This window comes from Oryctolagus cuniculus, chromosome 20, assembly GCF_051225735.1.
Source record: "Oryctolagus cuniculus isolate XC-2025 breed Fujian yellow rabbit chromosome 20, ASM5122573v1, whole genome shotgun sequence".
Classification (NCBI taxonomy): Eukaryota; Metazoa; Chordata; class Mammalia; order Lagomorpha; family Leporidae; genus Oryctolagus; species Oryctolagus cuniculus.
In genome coordinates this window covers 45,416,406-45,436,600 of record NC_142886.1, presented here as the reverse complement: position 1 = coordinate 45,436,600, position 20,195 = coordinate 45,416,406, and the positions used below count along the sequence as shown (strand labels likewise).

General features: G+C 36.9%; 1 protein-coding gene across 19 annotated transcripts in view; it reads right to left on the bottom strand.

The window, feature by feature from the left end:
• The window catches only part of PAPOLA (poly(A) polymerase alpha), a 63,213-nt gene that overhangs the window by 23,804 nt on the left and 19,214 nt on the right, over positions 1 to 20,195 (bottom strand). For 15 of the 19 annotated variants that reach the window (XM_070065625.2, XM_089322828.1, XM_089322826.1 and 12 more), the window contains 12 exons: positions 19,986 to 20,052; positions 18,120 to 18,201; positions 16,144 to 16,253; positions 15,674 to 15,727; positions 14,268 to 14,379; positions 13,525 to 13,614; positions 13,297 to 13,435; positions 11,708 to 11,780; positions 10,305 to 10,425; positions 9,262 to 9,346; positions 3,787 to 3,840; positions 2,623 to 2,742 (listed from right to left, as the gene is read on the bottom strand). In XM_070065625.2, coding sequence (XP_069921726.1) covers positions 2,623 to 2,742; positions 3,787 to 3,840; positions 9,262 to 9,346; positions 10,305 to 10,425; positions 11,708 to 11,780; positions 13,297 to 13,382 — 539 coding nt within the window. In that variant the 5' untranslated portion in view covers positions 13,383 to 13,435; positions 13,525 to 13,614; positions 14,268 to 14,379; ... (2 more) ...; positions 18,120 to 18,201; positions 19,986 to 20,052. Of the gene's footprint in view, positions 1 to 2,622; positions 2,743 to 3,786; positions 3,841 to 9,261; positions 9,347 to 10,304; positions 10,426 to 11,707; positions 11,781 to 13,296; positions 13,436 to 13,524; positions 13,615 to 14,267; positions 14,380 to 15,673; positions 15,728 to 16,143; positions 16,254 to 18,119; positions 18,267 to 19,985; positions 20,053 to 20,195 lie in introns of all 19 variants that reach the window. The other 4 variants (XM_070065626.2, XM_089322829.1, XM_089322827.1 and 1 more) reach the window with 1 other exon arrangement.

Below are 20,195 nucleotides of genomic sequence, written 5' to 3'. Positions count from 1 at the left end.
TCTAAAACCAAGTGACATCAAAATCCAAAGCCCTCCCCGCACTACCATCTGTGTTCCTATTATTATAGAAACAATCAGAGCTCTAGAACAAATACTCTATTGATACAGTATTTTAAATAACTGCAAGGTATCAAAGGCACTGAAATCAAAGTTCTATCCAAACTAACAAGGGATAAAGAAAAGTGCTTTTCAGTAATGTTGAAAAGAGGATTGGCGCTATGGCATACTGGACTAAACCTCCGCCTGTGGCACTGGCATCCTGTAAGGGTGCAGTTTCAAGTCTCAGCTGCTCTTCTTCCAATCCAGCTCTCTACTTACGGCCTGGGAAAACAGTGGAAGATGGCCCAAATACTTGGGCCCCTGCACTCATGTGGGACACCCTGAAGAAGCTCCTGGTTTTTTGACTGGCCCCGCTCCAGGCGTTGCGGCCATTTGGGGAGTGAACCAGCAGATGGAAGACCTTCTTCTGTCTCCCTCTCTCTGTCTGTAATTCTACCTCTCAAATAAAATCTTAGAGGGGGGAAAAAAAGGAAAGAAACAAAATGAAGCTAAACCAAATGTCAGAAAGAAGGAGTGCTACTGCGGTGCAGTAGGTTAAGCTACTGCCTACAGTGCCAGCATAGCATATGGGCGCCGGTTCGAGTCCCAGCTGCTCCATTTCCAATCTAGCTCTCTGCTGTGGCCTGAGAAAGCAGAAGATGGCCCAGGTCCTTGGGACCCTACATCTACGTGGGAGACCCAGAAGAAGCTCCTGGCTCCTGGCTTTGGATCATCCCAGCTCCAGCTGTTGTAGCCATCTGGGGAGTGAACCAGCAGATGGAAGACCTCTCTCTCTCCGCCTCTGCCTCTCTAACTCTTTCAAATAAATAAATAGGCCAGCGCTGCAGCTCACTAGGCTAATCCTCCACCTGCGGCGCTGGCACCCCAGGTTCTAGTCCCAGTTGCTCCTCTTCCAGTCCAGCTCTCTGCTGTGGCCCGGGAAGGCAGTGGAGGATGGCCCAAGTGCTTAGGCCCTGCACTCGCATGGGCGACCAGGAGGAAGCACCTGGCTCCTGGCTTCGGATCGGCGCAGCACGCCGGCCATAATGGCCATTTGGGGGGTGAACTAATGGAAGGAAGACCTTTCTTTATGTCTCTCTCTCTCACTGTCTAACTCTGCCTGTCAATAAATAAATAAATAAATAAATCTTTTGTTTTTTTTAAAAAAAGACTACATAACTGGAAATTTGCAATTAGTGATTAGTTTACTTTTGGATATTTCATGATCTACTGAATGAAGCACTACAATCTTAATAAATTAAGTCTGCAATAACCAAAAAATTCTGAAAAGCTCAAACTTATGATTTTTCCAAAAGGGAAGAAAATCTATCAGAATTATTATATCACTGCACAATCTCAAGTGATTTTCATCTGCTATTTTTCAGTCTTTCTTTAATCTTGATTTTCTTAAAAGCTCATTAATAATACTGTCTTTTGGGCCAACAATGTGGCAACGTGGGTAAAACCGCCATCTATGATGCCAGCATCTCAAATGGGTGCGGGTTCATGTCCTACCGGCTCCATTTCCAACTCAGCTCCCTGCTAATGGCCTGGGAAGGCAGCAGAAATAGCCCAAGTTTTCAAGCCACCATGAGACACCCAGATGAAGCTCCTGGCTCGGGGTTTCATCCTGGCCCAGCCATGGCCGTTATGGCCATCTGAGTAATAAACCAGCAGATGGAAGATCTCTCTATATATAACTTTTTCAAATAAATTAAATCTTTATAATAAGGGGCCAGTGCTGTGGCATACTGGGTAAAGCTACCACCTGCAGTGCCAGCATCCCATTTGGGCACCAGCAAGTCCCGGCCGCTCCACTTCTGATCCAGCTCTCTGCTATGGCCTGGGAGAGCAGTAGAGGATGACACAAGTCACTGGGCCCTTGCACCCGCCTAGGAGACCCAAAAAGCTCTTGGCTCCTTGCTTTGGATCAGCCCAGCCGATGGAAGACCTCTCTCTCTGCCTTTCAAATAAATAAATAAATCTTAAAAAAATAATAACAATATTCTCCTAACCTTCCAAATACAATAGAGTCTCATATTAAGTAATAAAAGGAGCAACTGACCTATATAAAATACCCTTCAAAGGACAAAGTAAGTCTGTTTTTTATTTACTAATCTTTGTAATGGTCCAGACTCCAACACAAATCAGAATCCTCCAAGGTTAAATCAAAATATCTTACCTTTTGTTAAAAAAAAATACAACACAAAGCAAATACTAATTTCTGATGCAGCCAGCTGTTCCAACAACCATTACACAAATGGGAGAAAAAAACAATGCTAGGAAGAAATGCTAAATTCAGTATCCAGCATACCTGCCAACATAAACTCTAATTAATGGACACCTCATTATTAGAAATATTACCAAAAAATAACTTAATCCAGTTATGATTTTCTCAAGACAGTCTTTCTCTTCAATGTTTCTGATCAGGAAAAACCAAATTGTAAATTCCAAATTGGTTTTGAACCACATGCAACCAACAAAACAATGATACCAATTACAAAAGCTACACACAGATGCTTCCAAGTAAGCGGTTAAGGGAGGAAGGGAGGAGGAAGTTGGATCAGATGGAAGAACACTCACTTGTCAGGATTTTCTTTGGGTGCTGGAAATGACTGGGGGTTCACATGGGCCAGGGTAATAAATTCATTCTTCTCCAAGCTTCCAACCAGGATGCGGATTTTTGATTCCACCAAGCCCACCCTGAACAAATTCCACTTAGTATTAATACAAGTTTTGGTTAACTCTTAAAAAAAGACCTCAAATACACAAAACCAAGTTCATGGAAAATGAAGACTCTAAGTAACTTAAAAAATACCAGGGCAGTTCAAGTGGCTGAACTGCCAGAGATAAACCTAAGAGCCTGAAGACCTACCCAAAACACTGAACTGCCTGGGGGATGGGGGGCGGGGGCACTGGGGACCATGTCAAACTTCATTCAAGCCAAGAAGGTTACAAATATTTAAAGATAATTCAGCATCTTAAAAAAAAAAGGCCCCTTCAATCTACAGTTAAGAAATAATACATATGGGCGCCAGTTCAAGTCCAGGTTACTCTACTTTGATCCAGCTCCCTGCTAATGTGTTTGGGAAAGCAGCAGAGGATGATCCAAGTGCTTAGGCTCCTGCACCCATGTGGGAAACCCACCAGAAGCCCCTGGCTTTGGCCTGGCCCAGCCCTGGGCATTGTGGCCATCTGGGGAGTGAACCAGCAGGTAGAAGACCTCTCTCTCTCTCTCTCTCTCTCTCTCTAACTCCACCTTTCAAATAAATAAAAAATACAAGGGGGCTGAAGTTGTGGCACGGCAAGTTTAGCTACCACCTGTGATGCCAACATCCCACGCGAGCACTGGCTCTAGTCCTGGTTCTGCTCCACTTCCCATCTGCTCCCTGCTAATGTGCCTGGGAAACCAGCAGACGGCCCAGGTCCTTGGGCCCCTACCATGTTGAGAGACCAGTATGGAACCCAGACTCCTGGCTCCAGCCTGGTGCAGTCCCAGCTGTTGTGGCCATTTGGGCAGAACCAAAGGGTAGATCTCTTTTTCTGTCTCTCCCTCTCTCTGTAATATGGATTTCTATAGAGCAAATGAAAAGTCCGCATATGGATCCCCTAATTATAGTTCCAAGTAGGACAGCTCCTTTTATAACAAACGAAATCAAGCTGTATGTTTTAAGGGCTTCCTCACATCTCCTAGTGCATTCTTATTCATTTTGAAGTTTATTTTTTAAGTCTCATCTTAATACTCACCATTCTAGGCGCTGTTTTTCTGTTGGTGCACTTGCTAGAAGTACAATATAATGCCTTTGAAGATAAAGACAACATGCTATTTATTTTATTTACATGCTTTGTGCTGGATATTAAAACCATAATGTAGTAAGCATTTTTACATTTATAGATCAACATCAATTTCACACAAGAAACTGCACTATACACATCAAATCATATAAACTGGATTTCACATTTTTTCCTAACTAGTGATGAATTTAATTCTTCTGAAAGTGATTTCATAAATAATTACTAAACAGAAGCTTAGTTCAAAAAAGATGAATAAGCAATAACTGGTAATTTTTGTTCAATGACTCAGATGGAGTACTCTACACATAATATTAAAGAACAGCTCACTGAAATATAATCTAGTAACATAAAAATATTTTAATGGCAACAAAACACCAGGGCTTTGCCCGCAAAACCAAAACACTTCATATACACATCACAACAGGAATTTGAAATTAAACTGAATGCTGAAATTAAGCCCAGTGATTCTTCCCAGTATAAACTGTGACAAAAAGACATCACTGTCGTGACAGAAATAAAGAAATATGGTTTCTGTTCAGAGTTCAATCTCACTGAAAATAGTTTTTAATTCTGAAAATACCATCATGACCAAATATCTAATTTTTAAGTCTTTTTTCAAACAACCTATTTACAACTAAAATGTAATTACTATAATTCAATTTTCTAAGACTAACAAAGTTCAGTCCATTTTAGAAGTGCTGGGAGCCAAATTTCAAACCAAAAACTTTACCCCAAAAAACAAACTGAACTACTGAACTAATACTCTAGTATAGATACTAGTTAAGAAAGTGACAATATGACCCAAAATTTGAAATTATTTTATTCTTACTTTAAAAGTCTGAAAACTTTGTTTCTTCTCACATTTTACAAGTTAGGTTTTGATCCAAAAGCAAAAAAAATTCTAAGCTACAGCCAAAAAAAAAAACCTAGCAGCCACAGTTTCAAAAGAGGACACATTTGTTTTTTAAAGCAAAAATAAAAAACAACAAACAAAAATAAACAGGACATTTTAGGGAAAGGTACTAAAGGTCTGGCTAATTTAAGCATTTTTCAATCACATGGGAATACCAAAATATTCATGGGCGATACATCTAATTCAATTTTCCATGAACTTTTTGAAACTGTTTCATACTTTGCTTAAAACAGCCCTATTGATTATTTATTAATTACATTTACAGAGCCTTTGAATAACAGTTCTAATAGCTATATAAACCTAGACAGTTCTAAAACTTGTGTACATCTGTAACACAAGATAACAGTATTTGTTTTACTGTCGATTTCAGCCGAATTAACATCAAAGTATTTATCAACTTAAGGTAACAGTCATCAATAACTAAAAATGAGGAGTGCTTATCTATTTATGTGAAAACAGATATATAGGTATATGCAGACCAAATCCATATATACTAATACTTCCTTTATCAGTTTAATATATTCAGAACAGGGCAAATACATAGACAAAGCAAAGATGGCCCAAATAAAGTCATTAAGTCACATGATAGCACCCAAAGCTCAAACATTTACAGAGAAACCTGTACTCAGAGCCCTAAACTACACAGAATCCTAACAAGCTCAGGAACCTGATTTTTCGGTCCCTGAGACATTAACAAGGGTACACTGATACAGCAACTTATAAAAGCAGACAATAAATTATGAAATCAAGCATGCACATAAAAACTCAGAAATGCAAAGTTGCCTGGATTCATCTAGCACAGAGACATCCCCAGTTTTTAAACGCTTTTACCACTATTAAAATGGGTATTTTTAATGATCACCTGAATCTTCAAGAAGAGCTTAAATGGTACACAATGTAAATGATGCGCAATGTTTTTCATTCTTCAAAGGCAAAGTATACAATCCATTTGAACAAAACTCTTTCAGCAAGTTTAACATCTAGAAGTCTAAACAGTTCTACTCTGATTCTTCCCGAAATCCAAAGGCAGTGAGGGAGAGCACTAAGTATTTTTTCTGTATACTGCTTTTGGACAAATGCTTTTCTTCAGGTTAAATAACTCTTAACAAGTATTTCTGGTAAGGTTAAATGTCCTTCACTCAGCCACAATTAAGCAGATGTGAATGAAATATAAAATTAATTTATAAAACAAAGACTTGGTTGGGGCCAGCGTTGGAGCACCACGGGGTTAGGCTGCTGCTTGGGACATCAGTGTCCCATATCCAAGCGCCAACAGAGCCCAAGCTGTTCCACTTCCCATCCAGCTCCCTGCAAATGCGCCTGGGAAAGCAGCAGAGGATAGCCCAAGGACTTGATCCCTGCCACCCACACAGGAAACTCAGATGGAGTTCTGGGCTCCTGACTTAGGCCTGGCCCAGTTCTAGCCATTTGGGTAGTGAACTAGTAGACATAAGATTTCTCTCTCTCTCTCTCTCTCTCTCTCCCTTTGTCACTGTGCCTTTCAAATAAATAAAAAATTCAAAAATAAAAATAAAATTCCAATTTCATGTTATAAAAAATAATTTTTAACTTTTAAAACCCAGAATTTATACTGTAAGGTTCTTATGAGAACATAAAATTAGGAACATTTCTAAGTTACACATTATTTAGATGTTGTAACAGGAACTATGACAGTGCCAGAGTTATTCCAACGGGGGTGGAGAACAGCCGGCCACAGGTCATATTAGGCCTGTGAAATCATTTGGTCTGGCCCTGCCTACATAACAGCAGGCAGGACTCAAAATTCAATAAATCTACAGCAGACTAATTTTTAAGTGGATAATTCTGTATGGCCCAGATGATGTTACAAACATCCAAATGGTCCTTGACAGAACATAGGTTCCCTGTACCCCTGCTCCACAAATAGGCTTTTCTAGTCATTTCATCTCAGTATTTCACCTGGGTCAATCACAGCTTAACTACATATAAAAAAACTAATTATCTTTTAAAATTCGTTGTAATTGTCATCTTTAAGAAATTCAGGATTGAGAGTTATAGTTCACTATTTGAAAAGCTTTTAAATAAAATTTAATGTTAATTTATTTTACACATACTTGACATTATAATTTGAAATTATCATCTTACACCTTGGAAAACATTCTGGCTTTCCTAATACCCTTTTTCCTTATTTCACAGTGAAATCTAATGCCTAAATACTCGTATTTCCTAATGTCAATATTTTTTTTTATTGCTCCTTACTGGAAGTACCAACTTGATTATCTCAAGAATACAAAAAGCATTTTCTTCAAATTCTTTAATGTTTCATAATCCAGTATTACCTATTTTATCAAGATACACTGACATCTTTCTAGAAAACTATGCCCGCTTCTTAGGACAAAAGAAGTTTTCTACTTGGTTCCCTTCCTTCCAAGAAATGTAGGGATTTTTAACACAATTTAAAATTCTGCACATACCAGATAGGAACACTTTCAGGATACTTAGCCAACTTTCAATAAAGGGAAGAATAAGGATTTTAGTTTAGTTGTACAGTTAGTCTTCGGGATATTTCATATAAGAATACATTTTACAATATTCAAATCTGTGACTACAAAAGTCTAATGACTAGCACCACTGTACTGAGAGGGAAGTCTCCGGAGAAGACTTAAATACATGCATTTGGTACCCATAAACTATTGTCCTATTTTCAATGCTCAATTTTTAAGACAGGCTAAAATATAAATTCTCCTGACATATCTCCTCTGTTTGTTGCTACCTTCCTTGTAAGTTTAAAATCGTTTTTGCTTCAGAATTCAGTAAAGATATTAATTTCTTAGTCCATCTAAGACCCTGCATTTGGGCCTCACATTGTGGCACAGACAATTAAGCTGTCACCTGTGATTCCAGTCAGGCTGGAGTTCTGGCTGCTCTGTTTCCAACCTAGCTCCCTGCTAATCCGCCGGAGAAAGCAACAGATATGGCCCAAGTACTTGGGTCCCTATATGGATCCCAAACACCCATGTAGGATACCCGAACAGAGTTGCTGAATTTGACCTGGCCCAGCTGTAGCCTCTGTGGCCATTTGGGGAATGAACCAGAGGGTGGAAGAGCGCTCACTCGCTCTCAATCTGTCACTTTGCCTTTCAAATAAATAAGTTAATTTTTTATTTTTAAAAAACTTATATCTGGCAAAGACTGAAGCATAGTTAAAACTTTCAAAAGACTAATGTTTTAAAAACAGCATCATGGTTCTAAGCATAATTATTCAAGTGAAATGACAATGTGAAAGTTTGGTCAATTTCAACAATTAATCTTTCCTAAGGTGAGCAAAGTATTTTCAAGACTCTTCATTCTACCCACCACTAACTCTTACCTACAAGGAAGTGGTTAAGCAGTCTGGGTGATTCTCAGGAACTGAGACGCTGACATTTTTCTGCAAGACTTTACTCTCCCCTTACATGTAACATACTCTTTTCTACGGAATCAATGTACACCTATAAGTTTAAATGTTCAAAAATACTTCCTCTCATTGGTTAAAATGAAAACCAAAGAAAAATTATCTCTCAAATGGAAAGCACAATTTATGGAAAAAAATGGAGCAAGTGAATTCAATATTACACTACTTAAACTGACAGCATGGTATTCCCAGAATACAACACTTAACAGCTAGTTCCACTACTGTTTTTTCATGCAATACAGAAACAAAACACAGAGACATCATGAAGGTCATCATTCTTATTTTTAATTGGGGAAATAGTATAAAGCAATCTTGCTTAGATTATTACAAAACACAATCCAGCACAAGATCAAATGGTCAGAAAAAATTTTTTTCATGCTTGAAAATTAAGAAGGACTCTGGCAAATTTTCAGCCCAGGGCAAATAAAAGTGCAAGTCCACAGTTTTGTTTTTGTTTTAGTCTCTCAGTAAGATTTATGGTAATGTCCAGTTTTCATAAAAAACGAACACAATTGAGGCTTTTAATCTGTACTTTGGTATTAAGCCATTATATTAAAACCATCAGTAAAAATGTTATATCATACCCACTTCAATCCTAACAAAACTATCTGTAGAAATAGTTGATGGGGCTTTGTTAACAGTGAGGCAAAATGGCAGGCCAATAAGGTGTTAACTACTGAACAGCTAACTGGCTATATATGGACATTTTAGCAGCTTTGTCTATATTGTAAAGAATCTTAATCATAAGCAAGTTTTCAGAACTAGATGAAAATATTTAGTTTAACAAAGAATACTAACTACAGATTTTAACAGTTGACCCATCTGCCAAGGTATTCGTATTTCCTATTTTGGTTATGACTGACAGATGCCTACAGAACTAGAGTTAGACCGGGAACCCATCTAAGCACTATACATTACCTTCACAAGGAAAAGAGGAGGAGCTTCCTATGAACTGTCCTTTGCGTCAGGAAGGAAAACTGTATAGAAATCTCACACTGCTACTGTCTACAAGATGACACATATGCTACCATTCAACATCACTTAAGAGAGCAACATGTCCAACATGCCTTGAAATACATACTTGTACTTTTGAAAGAAGTTTGGAGCTTCAAAAAGTTTGGACCACTCTGCCTTACTCAGCAAAATTTCATCTGTGATAGCAAGACCTAAATTAAAAACACATTAAATAGTTTGCATTCTTCAGTCTAACCAACTACATTTTAAATAACCTTACACATACCACATGCATTCACTATATAATCCTAAAACCATGATTTTAACAAACACACATTTTAGCTTATGGCTTTAGAGCACATTCTTCACACATACACACTTTTCAAAAACACTGGTGGATTCGGAGCCCCATCCTGGTAAAGCAGCATTACTCCAACATCCACGCTCACAGAATGAATTTCTTACAACTGATGCATTGGAGTTACCTTACTAAGGAAAAAATTCCCATGTGCTTTATTTCTTGCCTTGCTAAAAAAACAAGATAGCTGTTGTCTTTAAAGGAATAATCTTCCCATGAAGAATCTCTTCAGACAAAAGGAAAAAAATTTTAAACTTCTAAGTTTCAAGCTGGTAGTGATACAGCTGATTCTATTTCCTTGACTGTCTTCAGTCCAAACTAATCAATCCTATTCCACTCACTCCCCTCAAAATAACAGCTATACTTTCAAACTAACAAGAAACTGGCATGCAACAACAATTAGTTCTTCCAAAATAATGGGAAGTTTGGCCCCAGTTCTGCTCACAGCCCTTTCCCAGGAGGATACAGCCTGTTTAGTTTTCTTCATGTCGCTGAATGCAGACACGTGCTATCACTTAAAATTTTACAAAGCAATAATATAAATAATATAGCACTAATCCAGCCCACAATGGCCCAGCTAAGAAATTATTTTAAGTGTTGGTTAACCTACCAACATATAATCAAAAATAAATTTTCTTAAAAGGAATTAATTTCAAGTCAATTCTCATAATACATACTGTACTCAATAAACGATCACCAAAATCCACTTCAGTGAATGCTTCCTTCAGTTTAAATTGCACAGCTGACTACTGGGCCTACAATGGTATGTAAACCCTTTGCGTATAAAGGAGAGTGCAAGGATAGACACTTACCTTGTTTAAACTCCTCAACCATGACCATCCGTGTTGAAACGGACACATTGTACGTGGAGTTCTGTTGTGGGTATGCTGGTGTAATTATAGGCATAAGATGGTACCTATCACTGGGGTTTACCTACATACAACAACAGCCAATCAGTTTCTTCAAGTACATATTCAACAGATACTTGGACTTTTTACCCCTTGTTAAATTGAACCAATGATTAAATATTTTTATTTCATTCATAGCTGGAGTTGAGAAAGAAAAACCACGTAAGGAGACATTGTTTCTATAGGAATTCAGAGAATCAGAGATTTGATCTAAACTAGTGGTCTGTTTCAGTCATTTGGGCATGACTATTGGACAACCTCACTAGAAACAGTGTGCCTGCTGAGCAAAAAACGTTCTGCTTGGGAATCAATTGACAGTTTTTCTTTATTCAACAACAGAAATAGGGATGCACACACAATTACACTGTAGAGAAATGTCATGCTACAATATGTTCCATGTAAAACTAGCTTCAAACAAGATGGAAACTAAGTTTTCAACACACCCTTAAGTTATAAGAGTTTAAGCCTATTAATAAATGGTGAAACTACATTACCATGTTGATATTTTTAAGAGATAATAGAATTAACTTTAACCTTAATCTGTCTACTAATGCTAAGTGGCCTATTTCCACAAAGGAAACTGTAAACTCATATCCTCCAAAATTAAATGCCTTGGAAAACTTGAAAATACACAGCTTAATGTACTGCAACAGGATTTAAAACAAAGTTTTTGATGTTATAATACTATAGAAATTTAAAATCTTATTCTAATCTAGAATTCTTTTATCAGTTAACAAAATGCACATTACTAACATTTAAAATGAGTAAGCAATAAATGCTGTAACTTTCCAATAGACAGATGGAAGCTCTTCTTTAGTTCAACCATGTTTTCATAATCTCTGAAATACTGAAACCAATTTTTACAATTACATCATGGTAATTAAAGTGATATTGCTTAGAAGTCACCTGCCACATGTAAACATTAAGCAATAGCTTTCCTACAACAACCCAATTTCAACAAAAATTTAGATCAAATAAAAAAATACAGGGATTTTTAGTATCCTTTTATTTTTTTTGTTTTGTTTTTAAAGAACAAACGCCCAAACAACTTTGACTTACAAGGTAGTTCTATATAAACTGCTAGTGAAATCTGAATTAAAAAACTTTGTACAAACAAATGGTTTTACAGGGTACATATTTATGCTTCTCACATCAGAAGACAACTATAGATGAAGTTACTAAAAGAGCGTGTAATATGGACATGTCCAATGATAGGTAAAAGGCTGGGAAGTCACCCTGGAGTTTACGCAGATTTTTACTTGTTATTGCACAGTGTGAATTTGTAGGGGAAAAAATAATACACTAACCCTTGGGTCCCATACAGGCAAATTAAGATTGCATTCTTCAGGCTGTTTCAATAGCACTGGATTTGGCCATTCCCTGTTTAAAAAGATTGTAGCACTTGATAAGACTACTGGACATTATCATCTAAACGTATTTTGTTAAACATACAGCATTTGTGAATGTGATCCTTCTTCATTCATTTTGCCCTGCTGGTATATATAAACTTTTATTCCTTTCTGTTGAGGTTAGAATACTCGAAATATTTTTCCTCTATGAAATTAACCTAAACCATTTGGCAGTTTTCTCAGATTGAAGTCAAACATCTTTACTGTCTCTTAAAGAAATGATAAAGCACTATTTAAACAAAGCACCACCCCAAGACATATGATGTGTTCAACTCAATCTGAATAAGATAAAACCCCTTGAAAGACAAAAATCCTGCCTTTATACTAGTTCCATCCAAAGACAATTGAGAAAAAAGTTACTTCTGATTACAAGGGTATATGAATAATTACAAAAATCAGGAAATTTTTTTCTCTATTTCATGACTTAAAAAGGTTGTAAGGTGAAAAAGTGTAGCAAACCTATGTGGCATGAACACACTGTTTTTAAGACGCATTTTATAAATTAGCTACTTCAGTCCTTTATAGAAGAGAGAAAAAATGGAAAACATTTGCTACCCTGAGCTTTAAAGTTAGCTCTTTAAAATTATTTGCTTATGTGGTATGTGTACGTGTATCTTAGAGGGAATTCTTACCATATCTGATTATTTCTGATTAAAATGTGCTATCATTTTAAATCCCAAAACAGCAGAATGTGTACTGAAAAGTGTGACATGGTTCTTAGTCATCTTTAATAACTAATTTTATAAAACTACTAAAATTCTGTTTGCAGAGGGAAGAGGAGTAGGAGCAGAAACAGGCAGGGAAGACTTAAATCATTAAGCTAAATTCTAGTAAGAACCAAGAACCCTCATCTTTTTGGGCCAAAGAAACTATAACAGAAAACTACAAGAATCGTTTCTTAAAAGAAATCACAGTTGACAATTGTGGTCTTCCTGAAATGAGGGTGCTTTTTTGGGAGGAGAGCGCACCTCTCCTGGGTTAATGATAACCATCTCAATGGCTTTTGTTTTCCCCACTTAGTGTTTGTTTATTCTTTAATATTTTTATAAAATGTACATCTTTAATATTTACCAAAGATAGACAAATGGCAAAAAGCAATTGAAAAGCAAGCATGAAAAACCACTGGAAGAATTCAATGAGTTAAAGTGGGATGTGTACAAGTTCTATACAAAAGTAACTAATAACCCAACATATCAGTAAGTTGGATTTTAGCAGACATTACAGCTACAATGCAGGTTTTATCTGGAGGGTAGACTTATATGAGGAAGTAAAAATAGACCCTGCCTTACTACCCTGGAAAAACTAATGAAAGGGAATGAAGTTTAGATCTGCCTTTTTATATACAATGTGATCTTCCCAAGGCTACCTAAATGGCTACATCAGGAACTAAAATTTGAATCTGAAAGCAGCTGCAGAAATGCCATAGAAATAAGACTAAACTTCAGTGTCTACAATCAATTTTATTTTAATATAATCTAAACACATACCATTTAGAAAATACCAAGAAAAATTTATGTACAAGAGTTGATGCTATTGCATTTGGGTAAAGCTGGCAAGTTCTTGCTACTAGCATAGCCCAGGAAACACCACCGAGGAAACCTAATATATTGGAATAGATGTTGTGGCCTGTTGATAAGGAAAAGCAAAAAGATAAGTCAGTGTGGAACAAAAGTTTGAACTTTGTAAATAAGCTAGCCAACAAATTCTGAACTCACGTTTGGCCCACAGTTTGATAGCTCTCAGAGTTAACCTGAAGTTGTCAATGTTTGGTACTAGATGTAAAATTTCATCGGTTACCCTGCAACCTGATCAATAGGAATGAAAAAATAAAACATTAAATCATCAAAAGTTTAACGACAGTAATTATAAATTTTGTGATTGACATCAAATTGAACAAAAATTTTTTTAGTAGAATCAATACTGGTAACTCACTGACAAGGGAAAAAAACATCTAATGCATTTACCTCCTTTTACAAGCACCACCCTAAATCAAAAATACCCAACAGGAACCTTCCTAGTTTCAAACTTTCAACTCATAAACAAAATGTTTCTCCCTCCAAATACGCTAAGGAGGGTTCAATTCACTTAAAATTTTTAAGAATTGTTCAAAATCACAGTAACAAGTAATGCTAATACAAATTTATTCAAACCTAACCCTTTTAACTTAACTGATTGCATTACAAAAGAATGAAGATCAAATTTAGAACTCTACAACCTAAATCACTAGCAACAGAATAGTATAACAGAGTCCCAAGTACCATTAATGACAGGAAAGAAATAATGGTGTAACACACTAAGGAGCAAAATAAGCCCGTGGATATTCTTCTGTAGTCTACTGGGTTTTGACTCACTATAGATTAACATGGCTATAAAAAGCTTCATCGTAAAACATTAAAAACAAAGATTTAGTAGCTGACAAAAACTGCAACTATGCAAAAGGAAGTAGACTTCTACATACCGTTAAGACTTCTTATGCATCTTATATCTAAATTTTTAAGCAGACTATCATCTCGTAGGTCCAAATCTTCTGGAATAGTCTGCAGTGCTAATCGTGCAAACAAAATATCAATCTAAAAATAAAACATAACATTCCTTACCAAAAAAACTATTTTTAAGACATTTCTATAAAAAATAAAACATTCTTCTGAAAGCCAGGATCTTCTCATGAACTACAAACATGACAATGCCCCCATTAAAATTTCAAGCTAATTCATATGATATACTTTAATCAGAGAGCTTTAAAAGATGGCAATGTGAAACAGTTGTAAAAATAAATATCTATTTATATTTTAATCATACTTAGTAAGTTTGATTTACAAGATGTGCTAAATGAATATAACAAGTTAAAGTTTTAAGTTTAAGGTGTCCAAATACAAGGCAAGTATTCTTATTACACTTGGTGCAGAAGTACATCTCAGTAACCAGGGAGCTCTGTATATATGAGAATTTAGATAACTGTATTATACTATGCCTTTCCAATTTAGTTTTGAGTAAAAAGAAACAAATACTGGGGGGGGGGGGGGGGCGCAAGTCGAGAACATCATGGTACAGTGGAGTCCAGCTGCTCTGCAGTGCTGACTTGAGTCCTGGCTAAGCTGCTCCTGGTTCAGCTTCCTACTAATATGCTTGGTAGGCTGCAGATGGCCCAAGCGTTGGGCTCCCTGCCACCCACATGGAAGACCCAGATAGAGTTCCTGGCCCCTGGCTTGGGCCTGGCCCAGACATGGCTATTGCAGACATTTGGGGAGTCAACCAGTGGATAGAAAATCTCTGTGTGTCACTTTGCCTTTCAAATAAAGAAAGAAATTTTAAAATACACTGTGGGGAAAACACAGCCCTAAACCACTACAGTTCAGTCAATTTTGAAGGTCTGTGGAATTCAACTGACAATTTTTTTTTTTTTTAAAGAAAGATGAGAGTGCAAAGAAACTTAGAACAAATTTCCTAATTATACCTGAAGGTATGATTTCAAAAACCTGATTGTGGTCACAAACAAGCCTTTTTAAGATCACTTTAAAAGGCAGTATTTTAAGGGGCTGGCACTGTGGCGTAGCAGGTAAAGCCTCCACCAGCAACATCAGCATCCCATAAGGATGCTGGTTCATGTACCAGCTGCTCCACTTCTGACCCAGCTCCCTGTTAATGGCCTGGGAAAAGCAGCAAATGATGGCTCAAGTGCTTGGGCCCCTGTACCAATATCAGAGACCCTAAGGATACTCCTGGCTCCTGGCTTTGGTCTGGCCCAGCCCTGGCCGTTGTGGCCATTTGGGGAGTGAGCCAGCAGAGGGAAGACCTCTCTCTCTCTCTCTGTAACTCTGCCTTTCAAATGAAAACAAACAAAAAAGAATCATCCATTGAACTCACCTCTATCCCATCAAAACAGAGTTTGATAACTGGTACAAATGCCTCTTCAACAGCCTGTAAGAAAGGTAAACATGTTTAGTGTCCTTGAAACTATGTATTAGGCCTCTACTAGCTTTAGTCTTTTTAAAATGGAAGTGAAACCTGAAATTGGTTAAATATAATTTAGCATCACGCCTGACACAAAAAGGCTCTCAGCAACAAGCTTTAAGACGTGGGCTCTCACATGATTGCAGCCAGATACTTGATACTTCTTTTGTTTGCCTCCATTTCCTAATCTGTGAGTGAGTTTACAGATTTATGATTTCAAGCTTGCTGGACAGAGTAAAATGCAAGCCCATGTTAATTAAGTGTTCAGAGGATCTGGCAAGCTACAAGAGTTTAATAAATGACAGCTACACTGTAAAATTAACTCAACTGACTATACGATTTATTTGTTAAGTTCTCCCCTTTCACTCCAAACATTTACGTACTCTTAAATCTTTTACTTCTTCTTGTAATTTCAACTTATCATAGAATGAGGTGAAAAAGTCACTTCGATCAACATGTCTTGGTGCAACACACAACGCATCAATATCGGCACCTAAAGATAAAAATCCCATCAACCACTAATTAATATTACAACAGAATTATTGTTCATCTTATGACAGCAGTATTTGATGGTGAGAATCTGTTTAACATTATACTGGTGAGCCTCTTAAAAGTGTTCCATTCCTTAATAAAAATTATCAGTCAATAGATGGAAAACACCAGTTGAAATGGATAGGGTATGTTTCTTTCTACAGAATCCTCTACTTATAATGGCCATTAAACCTGAGTCCAAATAAAGGACTTCTTTGGAAGAGAGGGATTATTTCTACTTAATGTCTTGATGTCAGTAGTCACAGCCATGCTCATTAGTCAAACAAAATTTTGTTTTCCTCTATGTATGCAAACCCATATGTGAGATGCAGAAAATAAACTTCAAGTAGTAACAAGAATCTAAAGAGACAGACCATGCTAAGACAGGTCATTAATGTAGCACTTGATAGGAGGCCAGTATGGAGTATATGAAAGAACACAAAAAGGATTAAAATCATTAACTAGGATCATAAAAGGGAGAGATAAGTATGGAATCAGGTTCACATAGTTATTTTCCTGAAAGATGAGATGCTAAGGCATTACCCTAAAGGCTGTTTATTTAGTATTATTTATGAAGAGGAGAAGAGTATATCAAAAGCAATTACACTACTACTACCGAGGATAGAGTAATGGGAAACGGGGAGGTATGGGTATCAAAACAGAGAACAGTTTTCTGGTAAATACTCTAGAGATTTATCTATCCATCAATTTATTTGAAAGGCACAGTGACAGAAAGGAAGAGGCAGAGAGAGTGATCTTCCACCTGCGGGTTCATTCCCTAAAGAACCCCAACAGCTGGGGCTGGGCTGGGCGGAAGTCAGTAGCCCAGAACTCTATCCGGGTCTTGCATGTAAGTGGCAAGAACTCGAGCAGTCATCTGCTGCTTCCCAGGCACATCAGCAGGGAGCCAGATCAGAAGTGGAACAGCCAGGACTTGACTGAGCACACCAAGTGGGATGAGGGTGCCCCAAGCAGAGGCTTAGCCAGCTGTGCCACAACACCTGGCCCGTGGCGAACATGTTCCATCCCTAAGAGGTCAGTGCCTAATGGTTAGGGAACAGCCTCAGACTGCCTGAGCACTGCAGCTTCTACCAGCGGATGGTGAGGAGAAACTGCTTATGCTTAACTGTCCCTTACAAATTCCTCACTATTGGTTACTGTGAGGAATAAATAAGATAATGAAAAATAAGAGCTTATCTCAGAGCCCAGTAAAAGAATACTTTGGTATAACATTTTGATTGTGTTTCCATTTGCATAAAGGAAATAACTACACTCAAAAATAAGAGAAAATTCATAGTGATTATCAATGTTCATGGACATACATTTTTGTTGCTTGTTTTCTTCTTGGCTGTATTTTACAATTTGCCTATAACAAACGTGTGAGGAAAAGAAAATCCACAAAGTTTTCTTATGAGCTTTAATTCACCTTTGTTCTATTTCCAAATAATCTTTTTTAGGAAAGATTTAAAAAGTGATATAAAGAAAGCAACACTGTCTAAAAGAAACCTTCAATGGGAAAAATGTTCTATATCTGCACTTCCCAAAGCAGTGGCCAGTAGCTGTAGGTAGCTATTCAGCAGTCAAAACGCAGCTACTTCTAAGAAACTCATTTTAAATTTTACTTAACTTTTAATTCTTCACTGGACAATAAAGGTATAGAAGGCATCGTATTTTGTATCTTTTTCTTAACAAATTTACACTCTTTGAAGTACTATCTCTTTCATGCAAATCTAAGACATATGATACACAAGTAACTAAGATGGATCTAATACTATAACTTCAGGAAATAAAAAAAGATTCCCTTCAACATTAAATTTTACAAATTTACCTTTTGTATGTACTCCTAATCTGTAAGATCCGAATGTAAAAATTTTTCCTCCAACGTTTTCAATCACAGATTGCGGAAGATTCTATTGAAACATAAAATGGTTATTTTGCCAGCGGAGCACAAGGGATAACTTCAAATGATACTGTCCTTTAAAAACAACAACAAGGCAACACAAAAAGCCCAACTAAGATTATAGTGCAAATTTATATACAGTATTCAAGCTCAATAAGCTCTAAGGAAACAGTACAATTTAATTTGAAATTAAAGCAATTTTCAACTTTTAGTGTTCTTTGTTGAAGGCTCATACTATTTTAGAATTTTCTCACATTTCTGGAAACTGCTATCAGGACGACTGTGGTAACTCCTTCTCTTCCCCCCGACAGCCCCTAAAATATTACACATTCTTCTTAGATCTGTAGTTCTAAACTAGAGATTGATTTGGCATCGTCAAGTGATATCTGTCACACTGGGAGGAGAGGCAGTGAACCGAGTGGGTAAAGGATGCTGGTTAACAACCTACAAGGCACAGGATAAGCCCTAACAAGTAAGAATTACCAGATCCAAAAATACCAACTGTGCCAATGTCAAGAAATCCTATATTAGACTTTAAAACTAAACAATTTAGTAAGAAATTCTCTCCATAGAAGATCAAAATTTGTGAAGCACAATCTCTTTATCCCCATTTTCCAATCACCTTGCAGCCAATAGCGCAGTGCAAACTTTAACAGGAATGAGCATAATCCGTCAATCCCAACAATTTTTCTTACTCTCAGGGGGGAAAAAAAAGGAAAAACTGTCAAGAATTACAAGTGCAAGTACCTGAAACGGAACTGTCAACGGGGCAGCACTCTCGTCTCACAACAACGAAATGAAAAATCAAGCTTTGTCTACTTGACATCCACTAACAAAACTCGGTTTTCTATACAGAGCGAACACCAAGTTCAAACAATGATTTAAATAGTTAGGCTTACACATCCTCTGCTCAGCTAAAATCATTTCCTTTCCAAAAAATTCCTTTCCATCAAAAATTCTAATAAAAAACATGTGGTTCATAAAGTCAATTACAGAATATCCTAGTTGCTCAGGTTTCAGTCAGTTGTTTGAACAATATACACGTTGTTTTAAGCAAGCGATTTTTATAAATTTGGCTAAAACCAAAAGGTTTTTAACTTTCCTGTTATGCGGATACCCTCTCTTGGCACCCCATGAGGTTTTCTTCTACCCTTGGTTCTCTTTGTCTCAGTTGTTCAGTTGTGTTAGAGAGTAAATACACATTCTGTACCACTCTGGAAAAATTGTCACTATTTATGGTGTTTGCAAAAGTAGGTCAAATAAACTCCACATACAGAAAACATTTCCTTCACCAGAAGCCCAGCCAAGGATGCAGGAGTTGTTTCTGTAAGTATTCAGAATGAAGTACTAGGAACTCAGAGAATGTTCTTATGAAAAACTAAACAAAGATATTCAATGTGAGCGTCTAATACTTAAAAACCTAAATGGGGTTCACTGCAGGATTCCTTAAAGAGCAGCAGGATTCTCAGGCAAGTATACATTTTTAGGGGACCTTTTCAGGGTAATATCTGCTATTTCTGTGAAGAGTATACAGGCAGTTTATTACTAGTGAGTTTCAGTTCTGAAATACTACAACAAAAAGTTCTTACGATGAGTACTAAACTCAGTTCAGTTTTTCTTGCTGTCAAAATAAGTAAAATATAGTATCTGTTATCAACAGTCTAAAATGATTACATGTTAAAGACTCCAAATCCAGTCAAATCAGAGCTGATGCCACGTAAGATAACTGCCATATATATCTTATCAGCTGGCTATAGATGGCAAATTATTTCATATACAAAAAAGTTACCTTACCTTACTTTCACTGATTTCTCGTATCCACTCTTTAACCAGGTTATTTAATTTTCCCAAAATTAAAATCCTGTTGATAAAGCAATTACCAATCAAGTATCAAGTTGATTATTACTCCACATTGTTAAACTGATTAAATGAAAAATGTGTTTAACAGGTGGTTCATAAAATCTAAGTTTTTAAGTGATCAGAAGCACAGTATTTAATTAGTCA